Source organism: Vicugna pacos, chromosome 15 (genome assembly GCF_048564905.1).
Source record: "Vicugna pacos chromosome 15, VicPac4, whole genome shotgun sequence".
NCBI classification, from domain to species: Eukaryota; Metazoa; Chordata; class Mammalia; order Artiodactyla; family Camelidae; genus Vicugna; species Vicugna pacos.
This window is the reverse complement of record NC_133001.1, coordinates 38,585,030-38,606,288: the sequence shown is the minus strand read 5'-3', so window position 1 is coordinate 38,606,288 and position 21,259 is coordinate 38,585,030. Positions and strand designations below refer to the sequence as shown.

The window sequence follows — 21,259 nt, the reverse complement described above, 5'->3', positions numbered from 1 at the left end:
CCAAAAAAGTTTTAGGACTCAAAGCCACGGACTTTCAACTTAAACCACGGTTGAGGCAAGACTGTGGCTTTGAGCAGCATTTTAACCAGTCTCCCCGCCGGGGCGGTAAAGGAGGACTCCACGCCCTCCACTGTTGCTGCCTCTCCCCGCAGCGCGCCTGGGGCGAGTTAGCCCCGCCCTCCAAACACTGCCCATTCCCCGCTCGGGGCGGGGCATCCCCATTGGGCATGCTCAGTGCCAAAGACTCGGGTTGGGCTCCTAGGCGGAAGCGGCGCCAGAGAGTGTGCGTGTGTTTCCCAGGGTTCCCCGCGTTGCCGTCATGGCCGCCTTCTTCTGCCGGTGTCCTCACATGGGGTTCTAGGGCTGTTGCTGTACTCACAGGAACTGTCGCCACTAGTCTACGGCGTCATTGGAGACTCCTCCTTTCACTGTTTTTTATTGACGCCTGCGTGACCCTTGTAGGAACCTGTTTTGGCTGCAGCGATGTCTGGGGTGTTGTGGACCCCGGAGCTGGCAGTTCTGAGGGGCTTCTCTACTGAGACTGACCGGCAGCAGTGGAAGCAGGAGGGAGTCGCCGGTTCGGGTGAGAGGGGTTCACCTGCCAGGGAGGAACTTAAGCCAGCGTGGGGACTGTGTGGAGAAGGGGTGTCGGCGGCTGAGTTTTCATCCCTCCTGGTTTTATTTTTTTCTTACCAAAATCTAGCTGATTCCTTAAGGCTTTGAGTTATTGCATCCTTGACATGGGGGCCGTGGTCCTAAGGCTCTCTGCATGTCTTTACCCCAAACTTCTCATCTCCCGAGTTCAGTAATAATAACATTTTTCTACTCCTTTAACATTTATTCAGTCATTTAATTTTTATAATAGACATGTAAGGTAGACACTACTTTTATTCTCATTTTGCAGATGAAGACATTTAAGTACAGATTGGTTAAGTAATTTATTCAAGGCCACAAAGCTGGTAAGCACAGAAGCTGAAACGGGGCAGCAAAGATGTAATCTTGTAACAAAGCACATGTACCGGAGAAATAAAGAATTAAAAGGCACATTTATTTACTAGTGGGGTATAGGCACATCTGGTTGTGGGATTTGGGTTGAACATATAAGAGAAATAACAATTGAGGACAGTATATAAGTGCCCTGTATATGTGTATATGGGTACACACACGCGTACCCATGTTTGTATGTATACACAGTAGGTGCTTTGGGAGAGAGGTAATTTCTAAAGTCTGGGTCTGGAAAAGTCTTATGGAAAAAGTCCATCTTGATCTGATTTTTGATTAAAGAGTAAGACTGACAAGTGGAAGAGTTCCCCATGAGAAATCACAAGTGTAAAAGTGTGGAGGCAGGCATGTGTTTTGGGATATCAGTGGAAGAGTAAGTGAACCAGCTTTTCATCAGGGTGTACAGTGGCAGTAGGAGGAGCCAGATTGTGAAAGGAAACGTTCTGACTAAGGAAACTTTTCTGTTGTCAGTAGGAATCCTTTGAATTCCCTGCAGAAGGATGATGATACTTGCTAATGAGTATTATTTTTGGGTCTAATATCTGCCTTGCTGCTCATGGTATGGATGAGCTCCAGATTTCAGGAGAAATGGTGTGTGTATAATGTTGGGAATTTGCTCAGTGTTTTGTGATTAATGTATAGAAAGGGTTCTAATTATATACATTTTTTGGCATACTAAAATAATAATAGTGTCACCCTTAACAGTATGAAAATAATTGTTCTTTGGATTATTGGCTTAATGTTTTTATATTACAGAGAGTGGATCTTTCCTGCAATTGCTTCTAGAAGGGAACTGTGAGGCCATATTCTTAAATTCATTGACTCAAAATATTTTCAATTCAACAACGGTAACTGAAGAAAAGATTGACAACTACCTAGAGAAGCAGATAGTAACATTTCTGGATTACTCAACAGATTTGGACAAAACCAAAAGGTAGAATTTTATATGAAATTTTCATAGAGAAACAGATCCTGAATTCATTTAATAGTGCCTTGAGAGTGTAAGGCACTGATTTTTGCAGTTGTTCAAAACCTGGCTTTAGGTTTAGTCAGTATTCATGATGGACGGAATAATCTGTGTAAGAGCTTCTCTCCAGGGGACCATCCAGAATAAAAAGGTAAAGTGTTGTAGGATATGAGTTTCATATATAACACTGGCATATGACTGGGTGGTAGCCGTTAACCACCTAAACTCCCAAATGGTTAGGTCTGATGGATTTTAGTCATCGGCAAAACTTCAGACCTTATTTCCTTTTAACTTGAGAGTGTGCACTAGCCATTTTGCTATTTCTAGATTGCTGAGTGACAATCGTAACTACTCTTACTATGTTTTGAATTGTTATCTTTAATGTTTTTATTATGGAACCTTTGGGTTACCTTCTTCCATTGACGTTTATGTAATTTTATAGGATTAAGTATAACAGATTGTTACCAGCAGTGTAATCTAAGTTTTTAGTGGCTTATATTTTACTGTTGTAAGTTTGTTAATATATCTTTTTTTCCCTCTACCATCTGTGGCAACCACGTCAAGTTTTGTTATCTTTAAAACACATGCAGTTTTGTTTTACCATTATTTCTAGGGAATGGCTTCATTTAGTTCTTCAACCAGTCAAGTATTGGGCTAGGTGTTGAGGTTGTGAAGATAAATAAGACAAAATCTGTATCCCTAAGGAGTCCACAAAAGAATGTTACTATAGACATTTTATTTTACTTTAAAAATTAGTATCGTTCATTTTCGTTTTTCTGGTTTACTAGTAGTTTACATTCCTCCAATGTCGTTCTTGATTATTATTTTGTTGTCAGATGGGTGTGCAGTATCATAGCCATTAGCTTTGTGTGGTACATGTGAAAACACACACGTACACACAAATGCATTACTTACTAGTAGACCAGAATTCCAGCTTGTCACATAGAGCTGAGAAAAGACATTTCAGTTGCCTCCTTTTGAGGTATTTGAAATTAAACTGGATTCTCTGTTCACCTTAAGGATTTTGAGTTTTAGTTATGACGCTTATATGAAGGCTTTAAGGTCTTCCGCACACCCGTTTCCCCAAGTTGCCTAACTTCTGACTACAAACAGGCTCTTTTTTCACCTGTTTGCTGCTCATCCTTTGTTCCGCCCTCAGTTGTGCTGTACCCAGAGTGTTATGTTCTGGCTGCCATAGGCTTGTAGGTTCGATTTTTTTTCCTTAAAGAATCTTTCCTTTGAGGCAGGGCCTAGTGGGTATGGGGAGAAGGGGATGACGGCTTTTCATTTTTCTTCAGCATGAAGGTCTATGTTCTCTGGCTATTATTTGTTAGAGTTGAATCCCTCCCTGTTTTTGTCTTAATCCAGGAGTCAGCAAATTATGGCTGGTGGGTCAAGACCAAAATGCCTAAGAGTGATGCTTCCATTTTTAAAGGATTGTAAAAACCGAAACACATGTGACCTGCAAAGCCTAAAATATTTATGATCTCTACCATTACAGAATGAGCTTACCCATTCCTATCTTAAGCCAAAGTAGGACTGGAAAAAAAAAAATAGGTTCAAGTGAAACTTCTAGGATATTTTTTGTTCTACCAGTTGGTAGTACACGATCAGTAAAATATTTGAAAACAACTTTATATAACCACATTCGGCTGTTGAGCACTTGAAATGTGGACAGTGTGACTGAGGGACTGAATTTGGAATTTTATTTAACTGTAATTAATTTAAATTTATAAGAGCTGTATGTAGTTCATGGTGATAATACTGGACATTGCAGACCTAAATTGTGTAGGTTTCAGAATTTTTTTTGTAATCCTCTGAGATAATCTCAATAAATGTTGGTGGATATCTTACATTTTTTTTAATAAAATGGAAATGAAATAGTAGTATGTTTGTGGTTACACGGTGCTAGTGTTTCATGGTTATTTCTTCAACTGTTCTTTCTTAAATTTTCTTTAACTATTGTTATATGCAGACAACAGCTGATATTCCTACTTGGTGTGAGCAGTTTGCAACTTTTCGTTCAGAGTAACTGGACGGGACCTCCTCTTGATTTACACCCTCAGGATTTTTTGCCACCTGTTTTGTTCCAGCACTTCAGTGAGGTATGCTTCTTGGAAATGTCAAATATAGGTATTATTGTGTTGTTTATTCTTTAAGAACAATTCTCTATAAATGGGAGTTAATAGTAGGTAGGGAAGAAACATGACATTATAGCTTGTATCACACCTACTAAGAATGCTTATTCATGGATCAGATTTTCACATAACTCCAAAAGTTCCATTGTCGGTCTCAGACCCCTCTTCAGACAGTCTGCACTCTGTGGAGCTCTGATCGCTGCTCTTTTTGTGAAAGTGCAGGCAGCCGCATGTGTTACCACAGTTACATAAAGATCTGCTGTGGCAAAGCAGCCAATCTGGAGACCTGTTTGATTTTGTTTCGGGAAAGTTTTGCTGCTGTGTTTAACAATTCCCAGGGACAGTTTCCTTTATATAACAAATACACTTATTTGTATATCCTTAAAGTGTCTGGTGCAGAGTTGCTCCATGGTAATAATGACTTATTATCTGTATGTGAAGATACACTATTGACCTGCATTGGTAGGTCATCAGTAGAGTGTGCAGTTTGAATTCCTCCAGAGTGTTTGAGAACATATCCACAGGGCCTGGTGAGTATGACGTGCTACTAAAATGAGGTATGGTAACTGGTTTACCCGGACACCCCAGAGAACTGGAGCATAACTACCAGTCACTCAGCCTGGAAAAAAGGGCCCCTTAGCACTCAGAGCTTATGCAGCTAAAGGCACATGTTTACTCTTCCCAGGTTTCTCAGAATTAGAAGTAGCAAATGAACAGAGAATGAGTTGTTAGAGATAAGAGTCAATTACTGGTGGGTAGAAATAGAAGCACAGAGGCAGCCATAATCTGAAGCCGTAACAGTTACTTCTGTGCATGTCAGTTTACTGAGTCATGATGTTATATTGTAAGAGAAAAACTGAGATTCATAATGCTGGCCCTAAATCATTATTGAAAGGTTAAAAGCTCTTCCGTATCTTATGTCTAAGAAGGGAATTTAATCTGTATTTTACAGAAATTTTCATCCACAGTGGTTAAAATAAAATCCCTAAGATTTTGGCACTTAAAAACATATGCATCACTTACCTGGAGATGTACTTTCCCATTACATTTTTAGGATTAGGCTTTCCCTGGTCAGCTAAATCAGTTCCCTGGCTTCCGACATCAGTGTTGTAGAGCAGGGCTTCCTGACTGCCGTTCCCCTGATGTTTAGTCCCTCTGCAATCACAGTGGCCATCGGGGGCCTGGACTGGGGAGAGCCTTTGAGCTGGTCTCTTCTGTGACTTGCTTTTGCTCAGTGGTATATTTTTGCAGTTATACAATTACTCATTTTTTACTCTTGTATAGTATTCCAACTGTATGAATATACCACAATTTATGTATCCATTTTACTCTTGATGGCCAGATGAGTTATTTCCATTTTTTGCAATATACTATGTACAATGCTGTTGGGAACGCATCCTATGGGAGTCACTTGCAAGAGTTCCAAGCACATCCTACTTAAGAAGGGTACTGTTTGTTTGGTGTAGTACGCTAAGTGGAGAAGGCTGTTTCTTCTGGTGCCCAGGCTGTAGTTGGGCACCCCAAGGACTGAGGGGATCATTATTTTGACACCCTTGTAAACCCTTCCCAGCACGGGGAAGCTTTGCTGTGGTGCGTGTATCTGAGAGTGGAGTTGCTGTGCTCTAGGGTGTATGCATGTTCAGCTCTCCTGAGTAATATCAGGTTGTTTTTGAGATGATTATTCAATTTATATGCTTTGCCAGTAATCTGAGAATATGGAAGATACAGGGAGTTGAAGTTTTTAAACTAGGGAGTGGCACATCAGAATTTTCTAGCTGTCATTCTCCTGTGCTGATTTATGTTTCTTAGTTCTTGTGAAGCACAGATATTTGTGAATATACTTTATGGTCATGGAGTATAGGCACCGAAGCCGAATTAATTTTCCCTGCCTCTGACTTGCGGCATTGGCACTTTTAGCAGTTTTCCGGCCTCTGGTGCTAACCAGCCTCAGCACAATAGCACTGAGGGTCCATGTCTGAGTAGGTCACCTCTTACACACAAAAGTTGATCTCCTAGTAATCTGGTTTTTTGCATTAAATTTATCTCAAGCTTCCAGTGACTTTTTTTTTCACTGTTCTGATAGATATTTTTATATGTCTGTGCTCTCTTGACTGGGGAATTGTTCCCTCAGGGAGATATAACCTTTGTTTTGTCTGTTTTAATTTAATTAATCAGTCCTCTTTAGAAATGAGCCATTTCCCAAAACCTCTGGAAGCACATTTAGAAGTCAGCACAGCGTTAGGCAGAGGCTGCTTTGTCTAAGCAGGAGATAGAAAACTATTTAATTTTTTAATGATGATGATGCAAGTTAACTCTAGGAAGAAAAATTTATTTATTTGTTGATTCATGCATTCACTCATTTATTTATTATTTGCCTTACTGATGCTGTTTCCAGAGAACTTAGAGTTGAAGAGTAGGAGGTTTAGTAACCAACCCCTGGCTTTGATCTTCAGAGATAATGCTACTCAAGTAGTATATCATGGACAATCTCTTTGTATAATTTGTTACTTGTTGTCCTGTTAAATCATTTGTTTATCTTCAGGGATTTCATTCAGAAGATAATAATCTAAATTTGTGCTAAAACAGGTAGTCATATTTCTCATCTCAAAGTGATCACTTTGATTACTTTCTGTTGTATGTAAATCTATGAAGTCATCATGCCTCTTCAGTAGTAGTGCTTTCTTGATTACCCTGCTCCTCTAAAGTGCGAGCGGATGGGTGGCCATGTGTCAGGGCAGGCTGGAATTGTAGATTGCTAAGAGCATTCATGATGCTGTGTTGGTCCAGTGCCAGTTGCTCTGTAACAGGCCAGTGCCTGTTTCAAAGCTGATTAACTGGAAAGTATGTATCTTGTAAGATACATAAAAATTAATATTTTGTTAAGTTATATCATTTTAGCTTCAAATTTTTTTTCCAGGTCAGAGGACTGGATGCAGTTGTTCTGAGTCTGCTCGTTCTAGATGGTGAATCGATCTACAGCCTGACCTCGAAGCCCATACTGCTGTTGTTAGCACGAATTATCCTAGTAACTGTAAGACATAAACTGACAGCTATTCAGGTAAGGGAAGAAAAGGAGCAGGAGATTCATACTCAGGTGTGTCTCTTGTGCTGATTAGCCTCAAACTTTAGATGTGATGCTGACAGTGTCTTGGTATATTTGTTTTCTAAGTCTTCTTTAGATATTTAATTTTAAAATCTGATGAAAATAAGCAAAAACTGTCACTCCTCCAGAGATTCATCTAATATAAAATGAGACACCAAGCCTCTTTAATAGGATTGTATATGTGTTGTATGTATGTGTGCACATGTGTAAATGTTCATTCTCTGAATAATACACATAGGTTTAAAAACATCCTTCAGAGTCTTTTATGAAATTCCTGTAGGGATGCTGAGTAATAGCCAGAAATAAAGCACTTGCTGTGCATCTTAGTTACTGTTTCTTGGCTCACATCCTACTTTGTTTCATGATGTGGTTTGGATTTAGAAGAGCATATCTGTCATATGGTGTCTTTAGGGCCCATATAAATTAGTGAGAAAAGCACCCATACTCACAGAAGCTAGTACGCAGTGGGAGGGGACAGAAACCACAAGAGAGATGCAAGGAAAGTCTTTGAGGATTAGTGAAGATTGTCGGCTGTGCAGTGTGCAGGCTCTGTGCAATTAACTGTTCAACTCTGCCTTGTACTGTGAGAGCAGCTGAGGGTGGAATGTAAATGAATGGGTGTGCCTGTGTACCAATGAAGCTTTATTTAGGGACACCGAAATTTACATTTCATATACTTTTCACATGCCACAAAATATTTTCCGTTTGTTTGTTTGTTTATTTGTTTGTTTTGCAGTGATTTAAAATGTAAGCACCACTCTTGGTTCTCAGGCTGTAGGTAGACAGGTGGCATGCTGGATTTGGCCCACAGGCTGTAGCTGTCTGACTCCTGTTCTGACGGCTGCAGCTTGGGCCTGAAGACCTCAAATTTCCAGAAATAGTGAATCTAAATGTTTTGTGAACTCTCCTAATTTACAAGTGTTAGCTGAAAAAGTTTAAGGAACACAGTATTTCTGTGGGCAAACTGGCCTTGATCTGTACCGTATAAAGGCTTACTTTCCTAAGCAGTATGTTTAGACACAGAAGAGGTAAGAAGGGAATCATACCTCTTTTGGCAACTCTCCTGAGAGCCAGAGGGCTTGGAATCAGTTGTACCAGAAGTGTTTTTAATGGATCGGTTTCAATATATCCTAGCAGGTAGAAGGCCTTATCCTTGATTTTTTTTTTAGTGATGTTAGCTTCAGTGAAAAAATGTTTTCCAAATTGATCTGAGTTAAATAATCTTATAGACTGAGTAGTACTTGTCTCTAAGAAAGTATCACCAAGGCATGAGGCTGCCAAATGGATTATTTTCTTTCTAGTGAGACTGATGGTCATTAATGAGTTAGCGATACAGTCTGAAGTTTTGTTCGTGGAAAACTTTCATCAGCAAGTACGTTAAGCATCATTTGGGAAAAGGTACATGTACTAGCAACAGCTCAGGAGAACAAATAAACATGTTAAATACTGGATGTGGATGTGATACCTGGTAGGGTTGGAGAAATTAGTTACCTGAATTTCTTGGCAGATGCTTAAGAACTTTCGACATCTGCTTAAAATCCTATTTTCTTGTTCTACATCAGCATGCAGAGATCGTTCTGTGCTGAAACCTTGTCTTTCAGTTGAAACGTTACTTTTTTTTTTCCCTTTGGGTCTTTAATATATCATTCTCAATATGATGATGATTAAAAGTGACTTCTTTGAAAAAAATAAAATTAAGTAAGAAAAAAAAGACTTCTTTGATAAATGAGAATAAAATGATAAAGAAGTGTCACACACTTATCCAAGTTAATCTTAACCTTTTAAATTAATTTTGAATAGACTGACTCCTAAGGAATGTATCAGGAAGATGATTGTCCCCTACCCCCTAACCTGTGAAGTGTATAGACTAGTATTGGTAATAATGTAAATGTTGAATGAAAATAGTCTTGGCTTTGGAATCAGGCCAGAATTTGTCTGGCTTAGCCACTTACCAACTGTGTCACCTTAGGCTAGTGAATTTCTCTGAATATCAGTTTCCCTACTTATATAGTGGAATAACTCGGCAAACATTTATTGAGTTTCTTTTGAGTACATTAAGCTCCCTGCCTTCTGGGAGGTTACTGACTTGTGTGACTTCTCAATCGGAGCGTTCTGTATTAAGTGCTGTAATCAGGAGACAGAATCTAGGAACTGTCTAAAGCAAGGCTTCAAGTTCCTTTTTTATTAATGCCTCAAATTTTCTATTAAGCAATTCTTGGCGAATAGAACAAGGCACTTTTATTTTCTAGTAGAAAATAGACTGAGCTTTCTTTATCTGTGTCACACTTGCCCTTCTCCCGTAGAAGATTTGGGGTTAGGAGTTAGTTTATAGGTCTGGTTTTTAAGAGTTGAGCATCTTCTGTGTATGTTCTCTTAAAAGGGTAGTCTCTCTGACCGGCTCTGTCTAAATTCCCATGTCTAGAAAAGGGAAGAGTATGCTGCCAACTCTGACTCACTCACTGCTGACAGCAGATAGGGGACAGCTAATTGAAATGTAGACTGACTTCATTAGCCGAGTGATAGGAAAAGAATGAAAATGAGGCAACGCCTCAGAGAATTAAATTAAAATGATGCAAAACATCTTTCTATTAGATAATTCTACCTTTCCTTACATAGACTGAGGAAACAGCGTTAATAATTAGAAAGGCTTTTGTCATAGAGTCAAAATTCACTTGTGATTGCATCGTTGTGTAGCAGTTTAGAAGGGAGGCAGGCAATTTTACCCCTTAATCAGATGGAGAAATTAAGTTCAAGTGAAAAAGAAAAGAAAATGCTTTTGATGATTAAGCATGATCTCCTATTAGTGGGTATTGCTTTTGTAAAAAACAGGACAATTAATTTCTCATACCTTCGTGTAATAGAATTCAAAGTAACTTAGTTGTAATTAATTTAGGTGATTTAATGCATGATCATACTTTGTACTTTAATGAGCCTATCAAAAATATTCAGTACTATTACTTGCACACACACATGCATGTGCATGGACGAAGATCCAGAAGAATACCAACCTCTGTCTTGGATTTTTCTGGGGAAGGAGGATGGTGCTGAGGCAGAAGAGACTTGTATCTTCAAGGTGTATCCTTCTGTATTGGCCTGTTGTCGTTGTTGTTGGGTTTATTATTTTTTTAAATAAGGATGTGTTGATAAGTAAGAATAAACATCAGAGAAAAAGCTATTGTGTTCTCAGTCTGTGCAGTAGTTAAAACAATGTATAAAATGCAGTCTCTACCCTCAGAAATATACGGACCAGGTAGTGACACACCTGAAAACCAAGAGCTCTCTGGTGTGGTGCTAACTTCTAGGCACAGTGTACAAGTTCAGAAAAGTGAGAGACCAGTGTGTGCCCTCCTGGTGGGAGAAGGCTTCATGGAAGGGGGTGTGGACAAGATCTTCCCAGTGTAGGCAATATCTGAATGTGAGATATTTCTTACCTTGTAGTTTGCACAACATGCATTGCTTCGAGGATACAGAGATGAGTAAGACTGGGTTTCTCATCTTGTCGGATGGATGGCAGACAACATTGCAGGCTAGGGATGACATACACGAATACGATGAAATGTGTTTGCAAAGGGGAGGTACAGAGAAAGTGCTGGAAGGTGAGAAGAGGGAAAAAAACATCCCACAGGAGTTTCTTGTGAGAGGCCTCCTGGAATTGTTGGTGTTGGATTATGGTGCTGGTAGAGTGCCACAGCAGAGTGGGATGATTGCATCAACATCTGAGAGGAGGAAATGTTAAGTTCAAAATGGTATCAGGAATCCCAGCTGGCTACAAATAAAGGCTTTGAAAGGACAGAGGAGAGGTGTTATTCCTGGGGAAGACACAAGCAGTGACCTTGGATTTTATTTCTGATGTCATAGCATTGATAGGTAAGTTTATTGAAGAAAAAATTTGATCTCACAAGTGTAAAAAAGAATTCTAAAAATTGATTTGAATTAATGTAAAATTTTTTTTCCCAAAGGTCCTTTTATTTCAGCTGGGTATTTTTCTTTTCTAGAGCTTGCCGTGGTGGACTTTGAGATGTGTGAATATTCACCAGCAGTTGCTTGAGGAACGTTCTCCTAAGCTTTTTGCCCTTGCGGAAGACTGTGTTGGTCAGGGTATGTAGCAGGTTTTGTTTGCTGCGATCATGTAGCGCCTTTCTATTTTCTTAGCTGAGACATTCCTTTTAAATTTATTCCTTGACAGCTGATTGTAACTTTTTGTTTGAGGTGGTTTCTTTTTTTCTCCATTCTTTCTGGATTTGGAATATCACAAATGATTAGGATGTCAGATTATAGGATTTCTTTTTTGTCTTTAAATTTTTAAAAAGGCAATCACTGTTATTTATATTACCTACTTAAAAAGAGTGATTTGTTCTATGCAGGTCACCATGATTTTATCACAGATTACTTGAAGGTATTTAAGTATTTTCTCTGTTCTTGAATACAAGAAGCCTCATTAGAAACAAATGTAAACTCCCTTTATTAAAACAAATTCGTAACTAATTTGAACTGGAGTAAATTGTTACATGCAGAATAGGAAATTATCTTATACCCTATTGAGTACATGAAGAAAGGATTCAGATTTTTTTTAACTTTTGGTAGAAAATACATTTTACTGAGGAGGACATTGGGTAGAGAGGCATGTTTGCATTTTGTTTTATTTTTTACTGTAATATATAATGTACATATAGAATTGTGCCTAGAATATAAAAGTAAAATTTGCCAAATAATCATAAACCACACACCCATGTAAAATGCCTTTGCTGCAGATACCCCTTATGTTTTTTAGGGAAGCATTTTGAGAAAGGGAAGAAAGCTTGGATACTTCGATTTCCCTGGGATTTCAGAATGACTATTTCTGGGAAAAGTTGCCAAACAAAACAAAAACAAGTTCTTTTGCAGTGAAGGAATACAGAACACAAATGAACTTAGATTTGGAAATGAACTTCTGAGTTTCAGAGAAGGGATCTGATGTTAGGTGTACCTGTTTCCAAAGGCTGTGTTGCTTTCACATGGTGGGAGTATGGAGTCATTGTGTATATGTGTGCACATGTGTGTATAGGGTTGGGGGGTGGTTAGCATCACTGTGGGTGGAGAAGCAGTGATCTGCGCTTGATTGAGGAAGCACACGCATGAAGGTGTAAGGTAGCTCGTGTGTGGGGGTGTGTGTGTGTGTGGGGAGGGGTGTGTACTTGAAGCTCCTGTACGTTTCTAGAGTCTGTTTCCTTTGAAGATACATCTGTATAGTAACAAGCTAGGTCACAATACACTAGACAGGACATTAATTTGTGCAGTAATATATTACTAAGCTAGAAACTAGTTTCTCAAGTTTTATTTTGATCTAAGACAGAAATACATATACACATGTTAATCTTAGATAAAATGAACATCTATGCATGATTTAAAATGAATAAGTAAGGAAAATATTATTCAGTCAGTATAATTGATTCATTTCTGTTGTTTATACCTGGACTTAGTTTATATTTGTTCAGGATTTTAGATAATGTATGGCTGTGGAACAAGCAAGGGTTTATTAGATCAGATTTGTACATAAATATATATATATATGTTGTGAGCTTAAACCTTGTATATGTAAAAGAATATTTGTTCTGCTATGAGATTTAAATCTGACATATGGTAGCAGATTGCTTTATTAAATGTTAGTTTGCTTTTCTATGCAGTGATATTTCAGTACATCTACAATGATACAATGAAGTAACAGAACTGAAAAACTACATATATGTATATATGTGTTTTTTAATGGAGGTACTGGGGATTGAACCCAGGACCTAGTGCATGCTAAGCATGTGCTCCACCACTGAGCTAGACCCTCCCCCAAAAAGCAATATTTCTTTTTCCTGCAAAAGTCTTTAGCTTAATGCTTTTTGGATTACAAAAGACTTTTATGAGCATATTTAGGCTATTGAACCATCTGTATTTTCCTATATTTTCATTAGGACTGTAGCAACTCTCTAGGTTTTGAGCTCCTTGAGGGCTGACTTTTCACTTGTTTCTGCTTAGCAAAGTGCCTAGAAAATAATAAATATTACATATTTGTTGAATAGTGATAGCCAACATTTATTGAGCCTTTTCTACATTCACTTTTTAAGGGAGAAGTTGCAGAACTCCCTTTATTTAGCCTTGATCTCGATAGCAGTTTTTATCAGAGTTAACTTCTATACAAGAGTTTTTCAAAAAGCGAAATATTGCAGAAGTTATGAAAAAATTAATCCTACCCAGATACCATATGAGACCTTGAATCTTCTCATAATGGCATCGCCTAGGTGTGGAGTTCTCTTCAAAGTGAAATATGAGGTGAGACTTGGAGAAAATTAAGACCTGATGCCCAATTTAGCAGACATCATTGTCTACTTTCTATTTTTAGTAACATGAAAAATGTGTAGACTAAATCTTCCCCCATTCATGCCATCTCATATTTTTAAAATGAAGTGAGATACATTCCATAAACAAACAGTGCAAGGGAGAAGGAGGAGTTGGGATAAGCTACTAGTTCATGAAACTGGGTCAAGTTTGTGTGTGTGTGTGTGTGTGTGTGTGTGTGTGTGTGTGTGTGTGTTTTACCATTACTTATTTCATTTGATTTTTTAATTGAAATACAGCCCATTTACAATGTTGTGTTAGTCTCTGGTGTACAGCGTGGTGATTCAGTTATACACACATATATCTATATACTTTTTCATTATCGGTTACTACATGCTATTGAGTATAGTTCCCTGTGCTGTACAGTAGGACCTTGTTGTTTATCTGTTTTATATATAGTAGTGTGTGTCTGCAAATCAAAACTGGGTGAAATTTTAAAAGCCAGGAATGAGTTGAATGTTACTGATATTAATGGGAAAATAAGTTGATTTTTCCAGAATATAGTGAAAGCATTTGCAAGGAGATGGCATCAGGATTCAGCCCACTATTTAACTTTGTAAAAAGGTCATTACGTTATGCTATGTAGCATATTATATTGTTTTCTATGTTTCATTATACTCTTAGAGAAAATTGGTAAATGAACCAAAAACAAGGTGTCATTGGGAGTTTTTCTTTCTTTTTTTGTAAAGGAAATCAAGGTTGATGCAATTGCTTTAGGCAAAGCCATATTTCTTCTCTTTATCCTATATTACATAAATCTACATTTATGGCTACACCTTTACCACATCTCAGTGACTAGTATTCATAATGATGACCCTTAAGTATTAAGAAAAGAAAAAAACCCCTTCTTTATGTACAATTTTAAGAGATAGGAACCATATGACGTGTTTTAGAGAGAATTCCAAGAGGTAGAATTTAGTTCCTAAACAGAAATGGTTAACTAGGATATCTGGAAAATGTGACTCATTCCCCAAGTGGTCTCAGTTCTTTTCTGCAGTGTATTTCAGCATATCATTTGCTATGCCTTGCAACTAAGAATTTTTTATGTTGCTGTTCTAGGCTAATTAACGACATTTTTCATTTTATCTAGTCATAAATTGGTCCATTCTGGCTATGTCTAAATAAGTCTGCAGATAGCCTTAAACTGCAACATTTCATAAACAATTTTATTTTTAAAAATGTTCTGGGATTTGACCCAAATGTTGACCAGGCAGTCAGTTACAACTGAAATATTGCTCACTATCCAGAGAAGAATATTATATTTGAAATGTTGCCCTTGAAGGATCATCAAAAAGTTGGCAAGATTTTTTTTTCAGTCTACGAAACATAAGCAACTGTGATCTTTATGTTTTCGTCCAGGAATGTTACATCAGTGCAGTGTAGTGGAATAGAGCCCATCAGAATGTCAGCATAACTTTGGTGGACTGATCACATCTATGAAAAGAGTGAATTAGAATCTTGAAAAGTCTGCTCCTCAGTGCACTTTAAAGCACTCTTGAATATCATACTAATGAAACCATGATTCTCTGAAGACTGGTTAAGGACATACAGTCATTTATTGTGGCATCTGGTACTGAAAACATGTTCCATTTAGTGCATGAGATGTAATACTGAGGTTTTGATATTTGAAGATGGGCTTATGAAGAAGTCACTGTTTAAGAGAAAACAGGTTAAAATGCTTTGTCCGAGATTCCACTGTAACATCTACAGGCAGCTCTGTGACTCTAGGCTTAGATGGTTTCCACATTGAAATAGTTCTTCAAGAGATAGTTTCTTGGTGACTGATGTATGCATTGATTTTTTTAAATCAATTCAATACTTTGGAATCAATGTCATTAAATATACTAAATATACTTATTATAGTTATCCATATGAATCTATAGGGATTTCACTTTAATATAGCATTAAAAAAACCTCATGAGAAGAGATTTTGGTTTTATCATACATTTTAAATGTACTCTTTGACATTTTGGTCCAGAAGGTCATGAATATTCATTTCCATGTAGAACCTACTAATTTATTAAAATAATAAGTAAATGTCTGTTGGGTCAACATGCTTTTTTTATTTAAACTTGAGTTATCCAAAGCTCAAACCTTTGTGTTCATAGTTTTCCATCATTCTGCATATCTAGCCAGTTCTTAAATCTTATCAATTCTTCCCTAAGGGTTCTATATGCATCCTTCTTTTCCATTCCTACAACTCTGATCCTAGTCCATGTCTGAAATCTTTAGTTTGGAAAGCCCCTTTAGAGATTATCTTGTGCAGCTAACTCACTTATTTTACAGAGAATTGAGACTCAAAGAGATTGTCCAAGAACAAGAACTATGATCTGGAGTTTCTGACCCCAAATCCTGCTCAGTCTTCTTTTCATTACATTTCTCCAAACTGATCATTAGGGCAGAATCCTAACATCTTAATAGTGATAATGCGGTTTACATTTCAGGAGTGCTTACTCTATACCAAGCACTGTTCTAAGTCTTTAAATATGTTAACTAGTTTATTCCTTACAACAACTCTATGAGATAGAACTGAAAACTTGGCATAGGGAAGTATAGTAGTGGGTCTGTGTGCTTTTTTGAAGTGTAGTTAACCTGCAGTAAGACTCATATTTAAAGTGTACAATTGGTGACATTTTACATATGTATACACTTGTGAAATTGTCCCAATCAAGATAGGTAACAGAACATAGTGTTTTAAGATCTGACTTTCAGTCTCTGCTCTGCCTCTGACACCCTGCATGACTTTAGGGAACTTGTCTGACTTCCAATCAAGGTTTCCTTCTGTGTAAAGATGATCTTTGAATCCTTTCCAGGTGTAAAATAATGTGATTCTTTGTAGGCCAGCTTCCCACTCATCCTAATGCTGGAGTCTGTTGGAAAATTGTGTCCAGAAAAGTTATCTCCTCTTTCCTTGGGCTTTCTTGAGATTACTTTGAGAGGGAGCCCATTCCATTGTTTAGGTCGGTTACAAATTACTTCCTTTTGGTAATTAAAAAAACCTTCTATTCTGTCACTTGCAACTGCTAGCTAGAGTTGTGCTGTCCAGTGTAGCAGCCCCTGGCCACATGTGTCTTCTCTCCCTGCTGCTTCTCCCCCATCTCCTTTTTAGGGAAGAGTAGGGCTTGAACTTTTCTGTAGGACCTAGCACAATTCCAGAGATACATAATAACTCAGTAGATTCTGATTAAAATTATAAGATGGAAGAAATAGTTGAAATGGGGAAAGAGGCAGGAAAAGGATGGAAAAATCAGAGGGGGCAACATTAGGAAACGAGCTTGGGAAGATGGAGTTCAGGGAGAAGAGGATTTTTTTTTAGAGGAAGTGAGTTAGAGTTGGCCGGCCCTTTCCTGTCTGTGTGTGTGTCTCCCTGGTCTTCATGGCTTATGATGGACACCCTCCATCCAACTGTTCAGGGTCTTATGAAGTTGCCATTTGGTTGGCATTTTACCTAGGCGACTGGGCTGCATTTGGCTCTGAGAGTGCAATCTGTCTATTAACCTTAAGTACTTATCTAGTGATTTTATAATTCAGTCATTTCTTCTTTTTGTTTTTTCCCCGAGAATTCTTTTGTAAACAAGAACTCATTCTCATCAACCAGGGCTATGTGATAGCATTAAATTTTAATTTCGTAGGAAAGGCATGGTATGTTCTTAGTTGTTTTTCTTTAATTGCTAATATTTTGGACTGTTTTTTTAAAAAACATAAACCTTTAGAAAAATTGCAAATATGGTACAAAGGACTTTTTCTCTTTCTGAAATCATTTAAGAATAAGTTGCTGACTTGATGCCCCATCACTCTTGCATATTTTAGGGTGTTTTTCCTACGAAGACATTTTCCTATATAACCATCAATGTTAGGAAATTAACATTGATAACATTACTCACATTTAATTACTGCCATTCAAGATTTGCCAGTCATCCCCAAAATGTCCTTTATAGCAAAATGATCCAGTCCAGAATCAAGTGTTAGGTTTAGTCTCTTTCAATCCAGGACTGTCACAGAAGTCATGCTGTATCTTTCTCATTGCATCCTAGCAGATGGCATATGATTTCAATTTATCCCATTACTGGTGATACTTTGGTCACTTGATTAAGGTGGTTTTTGTGAGTCTTCTTTACTACAGAGTTATCCATTTTCTCTTTATTTGTATTTTTATTTCAAAAACAACTTTTTTTATTGAGATATAATTAACATACACTAAACTAACCATACTTACAAAGTCCAATTTGTAAAGCTTGGGTGTATGTTTACACCCATGAAACCATCACAGTTGAAATAATGAACATATACTTTGCCCTCAAAAGCTTCCTTGTGGCCTCTTCAGGCCAGCACTGGTTTGCCTTCTGTCACTATATATAAATTTCCATTTCCTAGAATTTTATAAAAATGGATTCATACAGTCTACTCTCTCTCTCTGTCTTTTTTGGGGTTTTTTTTGGCAGGGGACCTGGCTTCTTTCACTCAGCATAATTATTTTGACTCATCCATATTGTGACATATAACAATAGTTCATTCCTTTTGATTGCTGAGTAGTGTTCCATCATATGGAAATACCAGTTTGTCCATTCATCTGTTGATGGAAATTTGGGTTGCTTCCAGTTTTTGATTTTTATTTTTTATAATTAATTAGTGTTTTATGGTGATGTACATAGAGACTGTGTAAATCTCCTATTCCACACTAAACTTTAAAATTATGCATTTATAAATTGATATTAGTATGAGCTCACAGATTCCTAATTCATTCAGTAGATTATTATTTGTTACTCTAATTATATTGATGATCAGATTATCCCAGATTTGGCCAGTGGGAGTTTGTTCAAATTGGCTTCTGTGCTCTTTCCACATATCTTTGAGCACTTTATTTTCTGACATAAGAAGATGTTTTAGCCTCATTTTGTGTTTACTTGCTCCAGCCCTGGAATCAGTAATTACTCCAAGGAGCTCTGGTTCCTTTTAAAGTCTTTCAACAGACATAGCTAGAAAGTATGAATATGTGTATATATAAGTACTTGTGTACGTCTGTGTCTATTTCTGTATGTATTAAAAACCATGGATTTACATCATTTCCAATTCCAGTTCAGTATCACAGGGTTTATTTTAGTCTTCTCTCTTCCAAATTTGTAACTCCCTTCTTTGACAGTGAAAAATCAAGCTCCCCATTAACCTCATTATAAGAACTTGTACAGTCTTCCTGTGTGTAATCAATCTCCCAGCCATGCAGACTGTCTCTTCAACTCTAGCCTCTACCGTGCAGTCTGCTCCCTTGGCCCTGACCTGACAGAGCACAGGACTTCATCATTGACCTGAATCTATTGGTTAAATCCCTGGCCCTGTTGAGCACACCTGTTGAGTCAGACCCCAGCCCCAGCAAACATGCTCTAGTCTCTGACTGATCCCCAGCCTCAGCAAACCCCCTGAGTGAGCCCTGGATCTTGCAAACATGCTGGCTGAGTCTTTGGTCAAGTCACTAGTTCTGGTTTGGGGAAAGCATAACTCATGTCTCCAACTTAGGCGTGCACTCCACTGAGGCCCTTTTGGAGGCTTTGCTCCTGGCAAACATGCTGGTTGAATCCCCATTTAGACCAGGATCCAGCAAACTGCTTGCCAAGTCCCTGACCTTGATCAAGGAGCTCCAATTAAAATTTAACCTTTCAGTGTGTCAGTATCTTTAATTTCATATATATATCTCCTTATTTTCTTAAACTGAAAATCTTATTCCTAACAGTATAAACATAATTACTTACTTGCTTTATTGTGTATATAAAAGTTTCAAAACAATGCCAGCATTCCTACTTATAATAAGACAATTGAATAAAGCTCTGTTCTTTCTTTCCTGCTCTATTTGCCCTTAGAATATATTACATTAAGGATGTGTACTGTGCTCTAAGTCAAAATGTTTTAAAGACAATTGAAATAATTCTTTCCCTTGTCAGTAACTTGTTATATAGTTAGAATTTTATTTTTCCATTAGTTTTCAATTTTTAGGTATTGCTTTTTTCTTCTTGATTTATTTTTGGAATATATAAAGCAATTACATGATTCCAGAGCCAAAACTCTGTAACAAGGGCTGTTCAAGAAGTTTTCCATCCATCTCTGTTTCCCTTTTACTCTCTTCTCTCTCTTTCCCTTTATTAGCTAATGGTTTTATTAATTCTTGGTTTATTTTTCTAGTGTTTTTGCCTTTTGGTTTTCTCCTTTCCTTTTTTTTTTTAACATTTACAAAATATAATATACACAGAGATATATGCACACACTGACACTTTGCTTTACTTAATATATCCTGAAGATCATTTTGCTTTAACAACTGTCTAGTATTCCAGTATATGAGTGTTTTATAGTTTATTCACCTGGTCTTCTGTTGATAGATGTGAGACCTTTGGACTATTTTCAATCTTCTGCCATATTTTAATCCTAGAAGGTAGGCTTTAAAAATTAGCTGAAGCGAACAGGAGCCCCAGGTTCCCCTAAGCAGCAAAAGCTTATATTCCTTATCTTACTTGCACTCTTATTTCCTCTATCCTTTGCTACCTTCTGGAGGGCTAGTTCTACCCAACCGTTCATGTCAAATTTTGCTGCCAAATGAGGTCAGTTCAGATCTTTTACCCCTAAAAAAAACTGCAAATACACTTTAGGTTTGCAGGGATTTATTTGATCTCAGTGTTGCAGATAAGGGATTTGGGGCCTATAATAAGTGAAGATAAGCAGTATCTTGTAAGTGAGCAACAAGTTAGTCTTGATACACAGCTGACTTTGGAGACTTTGATGCCAGAAGAAAGTGCCTATGTGAACCATTAAAGGCTGTGTGGCATGAGCGAGATGGTCTGAGAATCTGAAGTAAGGTCATTGTGATTGGAGCAGAGAGGACAGTGTGGGAGATGGAGGTCCAGGACTGGGTAGGACATGAGAGGGCGTGCTTAGGAATTTTGTTGTTATCTGAAGAGCCATGGAAATCAGCTAAATGGCTTTAGCTAGGGCATATTTGATCAGTTTTGTTCATGAATATCCTATATATTTAAGAAATTGAGCAATCCTGTACTTCAGATTTTAGGGTCCAGGCCTCATCTTTTGTCTTCAGTGCTCCTTGCAGCCATCAGAATAGGATTTTAAGGTCCCCAAGGGTTTGGTAGGTAGCTTCAGGGCAGAATACGGCAGAATATGTGCTTAATTCCTAAGGTTGTAGTTTTCCTTTAGTTTTTGCTCTTTGAGTATTCCTTATTTTGTTTCCTGCACAATCATTAACCCAAAAATATATTAAAAATTTTAAATCCAACTTCTTAAAAGTGTTGTTGAGAGAGTAATCAGTCATGCTGTTAGAATCTAAAGATTAAACTAATTCTTAAAAAAAAAAATTAGTATCTATCTCCTGACTTTTCTGACAATCTTTGACCTTGAACACATAAGAAATGCAGAAAAAGCACTGAAGTACAAGATCAAAACTAATTGTACTAATATGTGTGTGTGTGTATAAGTATATATTCACACACAGATTCACACACACACACGTATACTTACATATATGTGCGGTAGGTAGGTAAGTGGTAGGTAGAAGGGAAGAGAGATACAGACATCTGGCCTTGGGCATTTATGTGACTTACATGTTATCAGAACAGTTTAAATTTGACAGTCTTCTTTAGACCTTTATGAGCAATCACAACATAGCAGATCTCCTTAAATACAGAAATGACC

General features: G+C 37.6%; 1 protein-coding gene across 2 annotated transcripts in view; it reads left to right on the top strand.

The window, feature by feature from the left end:
- The first annotated feature begins 255 nt into the window (after window positions 1–255).
- TTC27 (tetratricopeptide repeat domain 27) overlaps window positions 256–21,259 on the top strand; it is a 146,196-nt gene continuing 125,192 nt past the window's right edge. Inside the window, exons 1-5 of one of the 2 annotated variants that reach the window (XM_006197260.3) lie at window positions 256–583; window positions 1,759–1,936; window positions 3,945–4,074; window positions 7,025–7,165; window positions 11,206–11,308. In XM_006197260.3, coding sequence (XP_006197322.1) covers window positions 484–583; window positions 1,759–1,936; window positions 3,945–4,074; window positions 7,025–7,165; window positions 11,206–11,308 — 652 coding nt within the window. In that variant the 5' untranslated portion in view covers window positions 256–483. The remainder of the gene's footprint in view (window positions 584–1,758; window positions 1,937–3,944; window positions 4,075–7,024; window positions 7,166–11,205; window positions 11,309–21,259) is intronic. The other variant, XM_072937936.1, reaches the window with a different exon arrangement.